We start from the raw sequence: 13,255 nt of genomic DNA, 5'->3' as shown, positions 1-13,255 counted from the left end.
AAGCATCATTGTCCCGAGGTTTGGCAATGTTCATATTATTGGGTACATTGAGTCAAGTAAAAATTCATTTTATATTACAATTAAAACACATACTGATCCACTCGAGATAATATACATTTATTTTATAATAATTCATAGACTCGCAAACAAAGACAAATTTAACAGTCTGTTGTAGTGTCCCAGAAGGAGTGCATGTTAAAAGATACAAAATATAAAGAGCTAGCATCCAACAGCGCAGTAAGTTTCATGCATTTTTATATAATGTTAGAAAATGTAGAAGTACAAAGAAAACACATGCTTTTTAATAATTGTTGTTGTCTGACAGTTTAACCAGCAATATCCATCATCACTTAGGAATAACTCTGGTAAAGAGTAGTTGCAGTTTAATTAAAAAATAAGCTTTTGAATATAATACGCTTAGGGATTGAAACTTACTTTCACTTAGAAATTCAACATAACGTAATTTTATCAGGGATGCAGTTTGATTGTACTTGCATACAACAGTAAATATCTCCATCACCATCAGCGCTCTGTGTCTATGTGCGTATGCACCCAGTGAGCATAGTTGGCTATTCGAGTATACACCCCATAAACACGCTGGCTCCCACACTCCTCTGGACCTCCCCAGGACACAAGCCCCTGTGCTACCCATCTCCCACTCTTGGTGTCCTCTATTACAAATGCCCCTCCACTGTCCCCTAAACAGGTGTCCCGTCCCCCTTCGTAGAACCCAGCACAGAACATGTTTTCTGTAATGTTGTAGTCAACAGAACGAGAAGCGTAACTGGCTTCACACTCCTCCTGTTCCACGACGGGCAGCTTCACATACTGCAGAACTTCTGATACGATGCCAGGATTAGAGTTCAGCACACTTTCTGACATTGAAGCATTGCCTGTGTTGATCCCCCATCCAGCAACTACTCCCAGAGTGTGAGGCAGGGGACTTAGAGACTGACCTCTGACCCATGGTGGAGGGAGACACACAGGCCTCACTAGCTCATTCAGTGCCACATCCTGGCTTAATCTGACAAGGGCGATATCATTATCATAATTTTGTGGATTAAACTGTGGGTGCAGGACAAGCCTTTCCACTGAGCGGTTGATGGACAGCTGTTTTTCTCGAATGTCTGTAATTCCCAAAGTGACGCACACATGCTCGGGGGAAACAGGGATGATGGAAGTGTCCCTGCGCTGAGATCGGAGCACATGAGCAGCTGTAAGAACCCAGGACGAAGATAGGAGAGCTCCACTACCGAACCATCGGCCCTCAGGGACACGTGAAACATCCTCCACAGAGAGGAGAACCTGCCAGGGGAATAAGCCTGCAGTCGCTGTTCGTCCACCCACTATTCGCTTCAGTTGGGATGGGAAGCGCTGGGAAGCTGCGCCACATTCTGAGACAAACACACACACACACATTACTGTATCATTAAACATATTACAAAATGGAAACACAATCTTTCTACTGCCAAATTGTTATATTATTATAGGATCGCATCCTATAATATAATTATATTAAACATATTATATTTATAATCTTAAATATCTAATATATTTCCATTATCTGATTATAAGAGTTTTGAATATATTTATGATTTTCTTCAGCTTTGAATTAATTTTATCTAGTTGAAGTATATTGACTTGTACTTCACATGAACGTCTGCGTGGTGCCCTTAATGTTTTGGGTAACAGCTCAGAATTCAAAAAAGGGCAGCAGATTTTATTTGCACACCTTCTTAAGCACACCATGCTTAGGATTAGTAACCTCTATAGTCCTGCTTTAATCAGCATTATCTGCAATAATAGCAACAATGAGAACTATAAAGGAGAGTTAAACAAGCTTTAAGTTCACTAACCCTAGCTTAAAGTATTGAACAGTTAGTAGATTATCTACATGATATTTTTGTCTTTCACAATTTTCACTATATCAGATTCTAGCAAAACTACGTTCAACGCGGACCATTCTTCGTTTTTTGCGCCATTGGGTGAGTTCAGAGTTTCCTGTGGAGGCGGGTCAAGAAGGAGTCAGTTACTAAGAAACTGTAAATCATGGCTGCAGTGTCGCTGTGTGTGCTGCTGGTGGTTTTGTCTTCCAAAAAGAAGAAGAAGAAGAAGGGTTTTTTAGTCAGTGATGATCAAAAAGCAACCAATCATTTCACAAGAACCATTCACAAGTTCATTAGGAACAGTTCATTTCATTTTCTTTTCTTTTTTTCTAGATACAGGGTTTTGCTATGAGCTCACAGCCTACCATGTTTAGTTCTGGCTGTTGGACCGGGCAGCTGAGATTCAAACTTCGTGTGTGTGGTGCTCCCTGGATCTGTTAAGAACAAAAATATTATATAAACTGATATTCTTAAACAAACATCAGATTTTGTCTTTTGCAAAAACAGACAGAACACAGCGAAAAGAAGCAGAAAAAAGTTCCAGATGTCAACAAACAGATGTTATTCATTTATTCTGTTACTTGAACTGCTTCATCCTGTTCAGGGCTGTCCAGAGCCTACACAGAATCATGTGGCACTAGGTACAAAAACACCATCAAACACATCAAACTACTTAAAAACAGTGACCTAGTGTGGGGTTTACACCCACAACCCCAGGATCTTGGAACTGGTGTAACAGTGGCACTACCTAGAACAGATGAAACAGCAATATAAACACATCATTACTGCCCATGCAACACTTTATACACCGAACGATCACTGCATTAGGAACACCAACTTTGTATCTACACTCATTGTCCATTTTGAACCATTCAGGGGGGACCTGACCATTGAAGATCAGGGTGAAATGGAGATAATAAAGAAGATAGAACAACAAAGTGCTACTGTATGGTCAGGTCCCCCACAGAACAGGTATGATTTGGGTGGTGGATAATCCATAGCATTTTTTATACTGATGATATGGTGTTGTGTTAGTTAAACTGGTGCGAGTGGATCAGACACAGCAGTGCTTCTGGAGTTTTTAAACCCTGTGTCCACTCACTGTCCACTCTGTGAGACACTCCTCCCTCGTTGGTCCACCTTGTAGATGTAAATTCAGAGACAATAGCTCATCTGTCGCTGCACAGTGTGTGTCGGTCGTCCTCTAGTCCTTCATTAGTGACACAGGACGCTGTCGGCTGGATGTTTTTGGTCGGTGGACTCTTCTCAGCCCAGACACTGGGGGGTTTACAAACTCCAGCAGCACTGCTGTGTCTGATCCACTCGCACCAGCACAACACACACTAACACACCACCACCACATCAGTGACACTGCAGCGCTGAGAATGATCCACCTGCACATCACACCTGCTCTGTGTGGGTCCTGACTATTGAAGAACAGGGGGAAAGAGGGGGAAATAATATACAGAGCAACAAATAGACTATAGTCTGTAATTATAAAAAATTACAAAGTGCTCCTGTGTGGTCAGTGAGTGTAGAAACAAGGAGGTGGTCATAATGTTATGGTGGATCTTTGTACTTACTTTTATTTTTATCTAGTTGGCACAAGGGCAATGTGGTTCCATCATCTCTGACCCACAGACCACCCTTATCACATGTGTACATGCCTATGTTAAAAAAACACACACAAATAAACCAAAGCAGAAGACACAGAACGGGAAAGTGTTAACAAGGGTAAAGTTCCACACTGTGGTTTCCGGAAGAACTCCTGCAGCTGTACAGAATCCTGGATCCATATATAGTGCTGTTACTGCAGTTTTTATAGACCACTTCTCCCACAGATTCATCTACAGGACCACAGTCAACCACTGTGTGGGTGTGTGAGAGAGAGAGAGAGCGAGAGAGAGAGAGAGAGAGAGAGAGAGAGAGAGAGAGAGAACCATGAGTTTTTTATGCCATTTACTTAATTAATAAATATGATCCAGCTTTTTATTTTTAATATTTATTTTCTTATTAGATGTTAAATGTTAAAAACAAAATGGACAGGACAACAGGAAGAAAAGAATGCAAGAATAACACAATGATAATTAACAGATAATTAAACTAAAATTAAACTACAAAAAAATGTATGTGGGATTTTAATTTTTGTAATTGAAGAATATAAATAACTGAAATTGTTGCAGTTATTAAATTAGGGCAATTTATGATCAGCTAAAATGATTCCAGAATTGTGAAATTTGTAGTGAATGATTGAAAAATATGGATCTGGGGTGATTCTAAAGTGTAATTATAAGAACTGGTATTGTGGAATTATAAGGTTATGAACAATGAACCATTGACACAAATGCGTTCTGTACATTCTCCACTTGGTTCTACTTAGCATAAGAAATTAATGAGAAGGTGATTAATAATGGCATAAGTAGTAATGAGTAATAAGTAAAGGATGTATTCATGGCCAAGGTCATACAGAAGTTTACCTCATTTGCTGCATCCATTTCTTCAACTAAATCTGCTGTCTATTAAAAGTTCATCAGTTTGCAGTGTGTGTGAGTGTATCTGCTGTGTGTGTTCAAAACTACTGAGAAGTAGGAGTATAAAAAATAAGATCTGAATTGGAAAACATGAAATCTGCAATTGAAAAATATAAGACTTCAATATCAAAATATATAGGAAAGTGAACAATGAAAATAAATCATTTATTTAAAAAAAAATCCAGAAATGAATCAAATTTCTATTTAAACTGAAAAAATTGTCCTATGCTTATTTTAATTTTGAACACATTGTAGTACTTTTCAAAGTTCAATCTCAAGATTTGAATATTCAAGATTTTTTTTTCAAATGAACAAACGTTCTTCTAAATTAGCTCCATATAGGAGCATGCACATAGGTTTAAGGGAATTAAAGGAGACTCGTTTAACAACAAAATGGTTACAAATTTCTTTGATCACATGGGGGAGACAAAGGTCATTTATCTCATCCTCATCGCCATATAGTGGTAGGATTAATGTAACATAGTGGCACTGAAATTATTTTAGAACATGTGCCATGATAATCATAATAATAGCTAAATGACTTGTAAGACCAGTGTTGGCAACTTAGTGAGTATTCAGACCCCTCTAGCAACTCCTTTTCAAAAATCGACTAGCGACATCTAGTGATTCATTCTGGTGTTGTTAGAGAATTTTGGAGACTGTGAAAGCACATATCGTTCTGCATTTACTGTCCTCGACGCCCAGTGGGTGCTGCCGTGAGCCCCTCCCCCATCCCAAAGCACTCACAGGGGGTCAGTCTCCCAGTAGATGCTCTCAGAGCAGAGACGAGACCCACAACCTCTCCATTCTTTGTCCAAATGTGATGGTATTATATAATTAAATGTATAAAAAATAATTAACTAAAAGAATTATTATTAAGGAAATGGGTTTCCTCCGGGTGACTGTCTGTGAGGAGTGTGGTGTGTTCTCCCTGTGTCTGCGTGGGTTTCCTCCGGGTGACTGTCTGTGAGGAGTGTGGTGTGTTCTCCCTGTGTCTGCGTGGGTTTCCTCCGGGTGACTGTCTGTGAGTAGTGTGGTGTGTTCTCCCTGTGTCTGCGTGGGTTTCCTCCGAGTGACTGTCTGTGAGGAGTGTGGTGTGTTCTCCCTGTGTCTGCGTGGGTTTCCTCCGGGTGACTGTCTGTGAGGAGTGTGGTGTGTTCTCCCTGTGTCTGCGTGGGTTTCCTTCGGGTGACTGTCTGTGAGGAGTGTGGTGTGTTCTCCCTGTGTCTGCGTGGGTTTCCTTCGGGTGACTGTCTGTGAGGAGTATGAGGTGTTCTCCGTGTCTGCGTGGGTTTCCTCCGGGTGCTCCGGTTTCCTCCCACACTCCAAAAACACACGTTGGTAGGTGGATTGGAGACTCAAAAGTGTCCGTATATGTGTGTGTGAGTGAATGTGTGAGTGTGTGTTGCCCTGTGAAGGACTGACACCCTGCTTTGTAATTTATAAACAAAAGAAAATCTTTAATTTAAAAAAAAATGTTACACATGGTTTCTGTGAATGTGTTCAACTCATATTTTTCTCCGCTGCTCTTGTTCACCAGCTCACTTTTAACTTAAACAAACCAAACCTGGCACCATTTAGTGTATGATATTGTACTATGATATTGACATCATAAACAATGGATTTTCTTATCGATATATTGTCCCTGATTATTTCTGACATGGTTTTGTAATTCCTAAAAGACATATAAGCAACATTTTTGTAGTGTACTGAAGGATAACCACAGAGTAACTTCCAAGCACTCGTGTAATTGTTAAAAATAACTATATTTACATTGAGATTTTGAGATTTTTATTACCCCACATTCATCTACACAGTTAAAATAATTAATTCATCAATTGTTTCTAAAATAGTCAATTTTTATACCATGCCTTGTCTTGTGTGGCAGCATTGATGGTCTTGTGACAGGACTGAATATATATGTAGTTTGCTGATGCAGGAAATATATATTTTTTGGTGTTATTTTAGCTTAAGCATTCTTATTTTATTACTATGATTTTAATGTTAAAGTGTTATTAGAATAATAATATAAAATTGAACCAAACATGTAATATGACAGACAACTGAAATAGCCCAAAAATATTTTCAATTCAATCAAATCAGAATATCTAACAAAAATAATTAATATTTCATTGAATACTTATTTAATTTGCTTATTGTATTCCTCTCTCTTTCTCTCTGAAGTTTGTCTTTGCCTTTCAACTAACTGGAGCCATTTAATTGCAATTAGTACAAATCAGCGTAATTAATTATTATTATTATTATTATTATAAGCCAACTATACAAATTTTAATTACATTGATATGTGTCAAAATATCATGAACATACAATATGCAACTTCAAAAGCATTGCTACACAAGCCTATCTAGAATTTGGACCACGTTCAAAACTTTTGTCAATGAGCATTAAAACATTCATGTTTATTTCATCAAATAATATTTTTTTATGGCATGCATTAAATACATATTGAATGCAATAAAGACAATAAAGAGCGCAAACTCTATTAATTTGTCAGGCCCTGTCATACAGGGTTTATTAATAGGCTTGTGACAAGGCGTGACTTGACAGGGCCTGACCGCTTAACTGCTATTATTCAACCTGTTAACGTGCTAGCATCCAAATTGTTAGCATGCCAGCAAGACATTTCAGAAACATTTTAGACATGTTTTGGATTTACAGCAATTTTATACTTTTCTGGGATATTTTGCCTGATGCTTTAACTTGTCCCCATTCATATTGGTCAAGTAATGACCCCAGAATAATAACCTTTAAAGGAAAACTATGTACTATTTCTACCTTAAAATTGCAGCTTCTGAATGATTGTGATGTTCCAAAGAGCTGTGATAGGGAGAAAATAAATGTGTATCACTTTCCGGCACAAATCTCATGGGTGTTTACCTTGCTTCAAGAAGAATCTAGCTCTGTATTCCTGGTAAGGACATTATGGCAGAGAGATCAAGGAGGAGTAAATGATTCAGGGAGAGAGAGAGAGAGAGAGAGAGAGAGAGAGAGAGAGAGAATTAGCAGCCGTACAAGAGTTGGACTGAATTTACACAGTGAGCTGAAACAGACATGAGTTGGAGCGGTAAGTAATTTACATTGTAACTTCCTTCATGTGTGAGGTGTTAGTGATAAGTTTTGTTATGAAAGTGTTATAATCGGGTTTTGAGTGTTACTGAGCAGTGAGACAGTGTTAGCGGCTACTACCATCAGCTGGATTAGCTCAGTTTTTTGTGTTAGACATCGATTCTGATAATAAGGGCTTTTCTCCAGATGTTGTGTGGATTAAAACACTAGAGTTATTTGAGGACAATGTTAGGAGCAGGTTTTTGAGACTTACTGATGAACGAATGCCAGCGCCTACTAATTTTTGTCAGATTAGCTCACTTTTTACCGTTGGACATTGATTCTAGTAACAACTGCTTTTCTGTGGGTGGCTGTGATTATAACGGCTAGAGAACCACCAAAGTTACACTTTATGATTGAAATAATATGGTGCAGTGTGTATTCTTAGTCATATATGGGTTTTATCATGTAGTCAACATTATTTTATTTGATTCACACATTCCCCCAGCTTAACATCAGCTGTAGCCCAGAGAGATATTCTTAACTTATGAAAACATCACTCGTTTTGTGTGTGTGTGTGTGTGTGTGTGTGTGTGTGAGAGAGAGAGAGAGAGAGAGAGAGATGGGTGAGGCTTCATTTCACGACAGTACCTTAAAAGTGAATTACACTCAGCAGCAGGTAGGGGGAGCTCGGGACACAAAAAAGCCCATTTTTACATTGTATTCCTTGAAGGCACACTGTATATATTGAAGGTAGGTTTTATGTAAATGTGACAGGACCTGTCCTGGGTTTTCAGATACTACTTATCTAATGCATCAACTTGGTTGGAATATTAGCTATGGTTTGTCAGCTACTTTGTGATTCCTGGTAGACTCTGGTAGGCAAAAGAGAAGTTAAACAAACAAGAAAATGCAAAATGAATAGAAAAATAAGAAGAGGGGAAGTGGAGGGGCAGAGAAAATGAGAAAGAATACTTATACTTATCAGCACTGTCCCTGGTTCTGGCCTCAGAACAAGGTCAGAGGGAGTTTGGACCCTAACCTATTTGTACAAGCGAGGACACACACTCTGTCTGAACACTGAGCACTACTGTGAGTCGCTGTGGATCAGAGCGTCTGCTAAGTGCTGTAAATGTAAATGTACAGACCCTAAAAACTTTTATACTACAATAATCCACATTAAATAACAGTATGGTCACATGAGCAAAGGTGGGTAGTAACACACCACATTTACTTGAGTAACTTTTTGGATAAACTGTACTTATTAGTATAGTTTTAATGCAGCAACATTTTACTTTTACTTGAGTATGTTTCTGAGGAAGGAGAGATACTTTTATTCTGTTACATTGAGCTACATTCTGCTTGCTACTCGCTACTTATTTTTATTAATCCATGCAATGCATGATGTCTTTGTTTTGTTTTGTTTTGTTGAGACTTCCAACAGAGGCTCTGTCACATGACTGCGTCTCACCAATCAAATGTAGCCACTAGCGATGTTTAACTCCATTTCACCAATCAAACAAAGATTGTTAAAACTCAATAGACACTTCACGGAGTGAACATGCCAACACACACACACACACACAAACACACACACACGGTGTTTATGGTTTATGTGCAGACTGCCTTGTTCTTCTTCTTGTTAGTCTTTGTAATCTCTGCCTAGGGTTAGAGGTCACCTAAAGGTTACTCAGCAGTTACTCAGTAATTGAGTAGTTTTTTCACTTAGTATTTTTTACTCTCACTCACGTAATTAATTGGGTGATTACTTTTCAATTTTACTTGAGTCAGATTATTCTAAAGTAACAATAATCTTACTTGAGTATAATTATTGGCTCTCCACCCACGTCTGCACTTACGTGTGCATTTTAATAAAAGTTTAACTTTTAAAAAACCTTTTATGCAATGTTCAGTCATGTCAAATGACACGTTCATTATCTTTTAAACATTACGCATATTTTATGCATTGAATCCAGATTCATTCATTGTAACCGCTTATCCAATTCAGGGTCACGGTGGGTCCAGAGCCTACCTGGAATCATTGGGCGCAAGGCAGGAATACACCCTGGAGGGGGTGCCAGTCCTTCACAGGGCAACACAGACACACACACATTCACTCACACCTACGGACACTTTTAAGTCGCCAATCCACCTATCAACGTGTGTTTTTGTACTGTGGGAGGAAACCGGAGCACCCGGAGGAAACCCACGCAGACACGGGGAGAACACACCAACTCCTCACAGACAGTCACCTGGAGCGGGAATCGAACCCACAACCTCCAGGCCCCTGGAGCTCTGTGACTGCGACACTACCTGCTGCGCCACCGTGCCGCCCATTGAATCCAGATATTTACCAAAGATTTTTTTAACGAAAAATTTTTTACAAAAGATTTATGCGCAAATTCGTTCTGCTCACGTGTCAATAATGAGGCTCAATTATTCTGGGTAGGGACACCCTGAACTGGAAAAACGGTCACAAAAATGCACGAATTATGATGTGACAAATAAAAAAATGGGGAACATATTACCTGGGAACACAGAACCCAGTGTATTTAGGACCTAAGTTCCTGCTTGAGCTATGCTTCCACATAGACACTATGTTACAAATGAACTTAATTTGACAAAATCACTGATATATCATTACAATATTACAATGTCTGGGATTTCCAGTATCTGTAGGGCTTCAGCTTGAAACATACTATGTTTACAGTTAACTACAGTTACAAGTACAGCTACTTGTGCCATATGGATAATAAATATTTTGATTACAGTAAGACACGTGTCAAACTCAAGGCCCGCGGGTCAAATTTGGCCCGCCATATGATTTGATGTGGCCCATAAGAGCTTAAAAGATCTGATTGACTTAATGCCGTCGCTTCACGGGTAACATAATCAGCATGAATTGTGGGAAATGGAGTTTATGGTCAATGCACGCTTTTAGACTTAATTATTAATTATTTCGCCACTAATTCTAAAGCGTGCATTGACCTAAAACTACATTTCCCACAATGCATGCTGATTATGTTGCCCACCAAGTGATGGCATTCCACCACAGATTTCAGTGTATCCTCTTCGATGTGATTTTTGTGGAGGTGGAATTAGGAAATAGTTACAAATATCGATCCCAAAATATCCAGGAAAATAAACATTGATGCCAATGGAAGACAGTTTTAAGAGAGATGGAAGGCGAATACATGTTTGTGCTTCAAGGAGAAAAACTGGTATGTCTTTTGTGTTATGAGGCGGTGGACGACTACTGACGTGCAGATTGACCAATTAAATATTTACAGAGAAGGTTATCGACCAACGACGGGTAGCTCTCCAGTCAGAAGATTTTAGGCTACTTCACCGCTCCCCCCTTCTTACTGAAGCGAACCAATCGGAGTAGGGGAGGGCGGGACTAGATTGTGAACGAAATACTTCTCAAAATTTTTTAAGTCTAAAAAAAGGACATGTCCGGGAAAAAGAGGACGTCTGGTCACCCTACCAAACACAGAGCTAAGTATGCCAAAGTTAGCCTTCAAGAAAAGCAACAAATTGTACAAGAATTTAAAGGCAAACTGCGATCACACCAGAATGTTCACAAGAGCTACGGCCCAAAACGACGCAGCTGTGAAAGCTAGCTTTATTGAAGCTGAAGAAGTCCTTTTCAGAGGGTGCATTTTTGAAGCAGTGTATACTGAAGGTCATAGCTTGTTTTTGATATTTTTCTTTATTCACTTGGATAGTTCGTTGATTGATGGAGTAATATGCGTTTCTTAATCTGACAAACTAACAGGATTTATGTTCAATCCTAATAAATAATAAATTCAGAGTTATTTAACATTAAGGAGTACTTACATTTATTCTACATTACATTTGGTTACATTTAGTTACAATTATACAGTCTTACAATTACATCTGGCCCTTTGAGGGCAATCATTATGCTGATGTGGCCCTCTGAGAAAATGAGTTTGACACTCCTGCAGTAAGAGAATTATTTAAAAATGTAAAGGCTCTTACTTTCACAAATAGGTAAACCGCTGCTCCAAGTTCCATCTGCTTGACACTCCACCTGAAAATGCTCAAAATGCCTTCCATCCTGGTCAAGAGATGGGCAGAAAAGAAAATAGTAAAAAAAATTGTTCTGTTATTGTGTGCTTGAATGCCAGCACCAATGTGTCAGTGTCTGCTTCTGACCTTTAGCAGCGTGTATCCAGTGTCACAGGTCAGGGTGATGTGTTCTTTAAAGAAGTACTGAGACTGTATTGGCTCCAACTGACCATTTGGAGGCATCACAGGGATTGGACACTCACTGCCTGCAAATATTTCCATTTCAGGAGCAGGTGTAATCACTCATTATCTCACATTATGTATCAGAGAGATTATATCTATATACATTTTTCGTTTCCAATATCAATACTTTGAGAAAGAAACTTTGAGGATGTATGATTTGATATAGAAAATAATTGGAAAAAGTACAGTAAAATTTAAAATGGCAGAATACTTCACTTTGTTAAGTAAATGTACCTTTTATGTACTTTTCACTTTGTTAAGTAAATGTACTTTTAGCAAAACTGGAGTTTGTCTCCGGTGCATTTTCAGCAGGGTGTGGTGCGCAATGCTAGCAGCTGTGCCTGTTGTAAAATGACAAAGCCAGAGCAGCCAAAACCACATCTCGTTCCCAAGCAACTATTTATCTGCTGTTGTCACTACTTTATTTTCAAAACTTGAACATAACTATGAAAAAGGTATAGAATGTTCTGCTTTGTGTCACACTCTGTGAGAATTTGGCGTTTTATCCCTGTGTCTGCATGGGTTTCTGAAAAGGATGAAGTGATTAAAGAAGATGAATGAATAATGGTATAATAATTAATATACTCATTGCAGTGGTCTTATAATGGTCTGGCTACTCTTATTTCACTTTACAATAAGTTGTGCTAGAAGCATGCCTGTAATATTTCACAAAAGGGCAAGACTGAACCCAGGATGCCGAGATCCTGGAGCTGTGGGACAGTGAAACGCTGCTGCCCAGTATTTTTTCTAATCTCAATATAAATGTTTCTCTAAGTAACCCTTCTGATTGATATTGGTACTACCAAGAGATAAAAATATCTAATATCACTGTCATAATCTGCAAGCGCTACAATTTCCGTAATATTTTGTCTTAAAAAAAGTTTTATCCCAGACATCTATATGATGCTCCATCTGGGTAGGGTTCCCCTCATCCAGTCGTCACAGTATGGGTCTCTCAGCTAATGTGACAGACCTGAGCATTTGGCACATCTTCTGGCACATTGTGACACTGCATTAGCGACAGAGTGAAAAGAGGCAGGGGTTGACATCCTGGAGGAAGCATGGGTTTGTCCTCACCCTCCCAAAGTTGATGGTATTGTGTGGGAGAGGAGTATAATTTGAGGTGGAACTGTTGATGACTAATGATTATGCAAATAAACAGTATATGGCAAAATGAAAAAACACAACTACACACACCCACATCAACCAAAATCCTGGAAATAAATTACAGGAATATTTTTAAATTTAATTTTAAATGTAATATTTGTCACAAAAATCACAACTGTAGGTTTTCCTCAAATTGTTCGACGCTACTATCACCTGCAGCAGTGTAGGTGACTTTCCAGCCCATGTTTTCTCCAGAGTTGTCACTGTGGAACATGATGTTTACAATGTTGCTTTCAGTCAGGATTCTTCCAGGGGAGCGATCACCACAGAACGGGCCAAACTCTTTTGCTCCTGTCAGAATCTACAGAGAACATGTGATGCCACTGTTAT

The 13,255-nt window shown here is 38.9% G+C and overlaps 1 protein-coding gene across 5 annotated transcripts in view; it reads right to left on the bottom strand.

Moving 5' to 3' along the window:
* Positions 1 to 117: 117 nt before the first annotated feature.
* masp1 (MBL associated serine protease 1) overlaps positions 118 to 13,255 on the bottom strand; it is a 29,320-nt gene continuing 16,182 nt past the window's right edge. For 2 of the 5 annotated variants that reach the window (XM_066648420.1, XM_066648422.1), the window contains 7 exons: positions 13,079 to 13,226; positions 11,663 to 11,781; positions 11,486 to 11,564; positions 3,635 to 3,754; positions 3,470 to 3,553; positions 2,252 to 2,320; positions 118 to 1,394 (listed from right to left, as the gene is read on the bottom strand). In XM_066648420.1, the coding sequence (XP_066504517.1) occupies positions 523 to 1,394; positions 2,252 to 2,320; positions 3,470 to 3,553; positions 3,635 to 3,754; positions 11,486 to 11,564; positions 11,663 to 11,781; positions 13,079 to 13,226 (1,491 nt within the window). In that variant the 3' untranslated portion in view covers positions 118 to 522. Of the gene's footprint in view, positions 1,395 to 2,251; positions 2,321 to 3,469; positions 3,755 to 4,677; positions 7,347 to 11,485; positions 11,565 to 11,662; positions 11,782 to 13,078; positions 13,227 to 13,255 lie in introns of those variants that run through there. The other 3 variants (XM_066648421.1, XM_066648423.1, XM_066648430.1) reach the window with 3 other exon arrangements.

Source organism: Hoplias malabaricus, chromosome 1 (genome assembly GCF_029633855.1).
Source record: "Hoplias malabaricus isolate fHopMal1 chromosome 1, fHopMal1.hap1, whole genome shotgun sequence".
In the NCBI taxonomy this organism is placed as follows: Eukaryota; Metazoa; Chordata; class Actinopteri; order Characiformes; family Erythrinidae; genus Hoplias; species Hoplias malabaricus.
The sequence above is the reverse complement of the archived record's forward strand: the minus strand, read 5'-3'. Positions and strand labels throughout refer to the sequence as shown.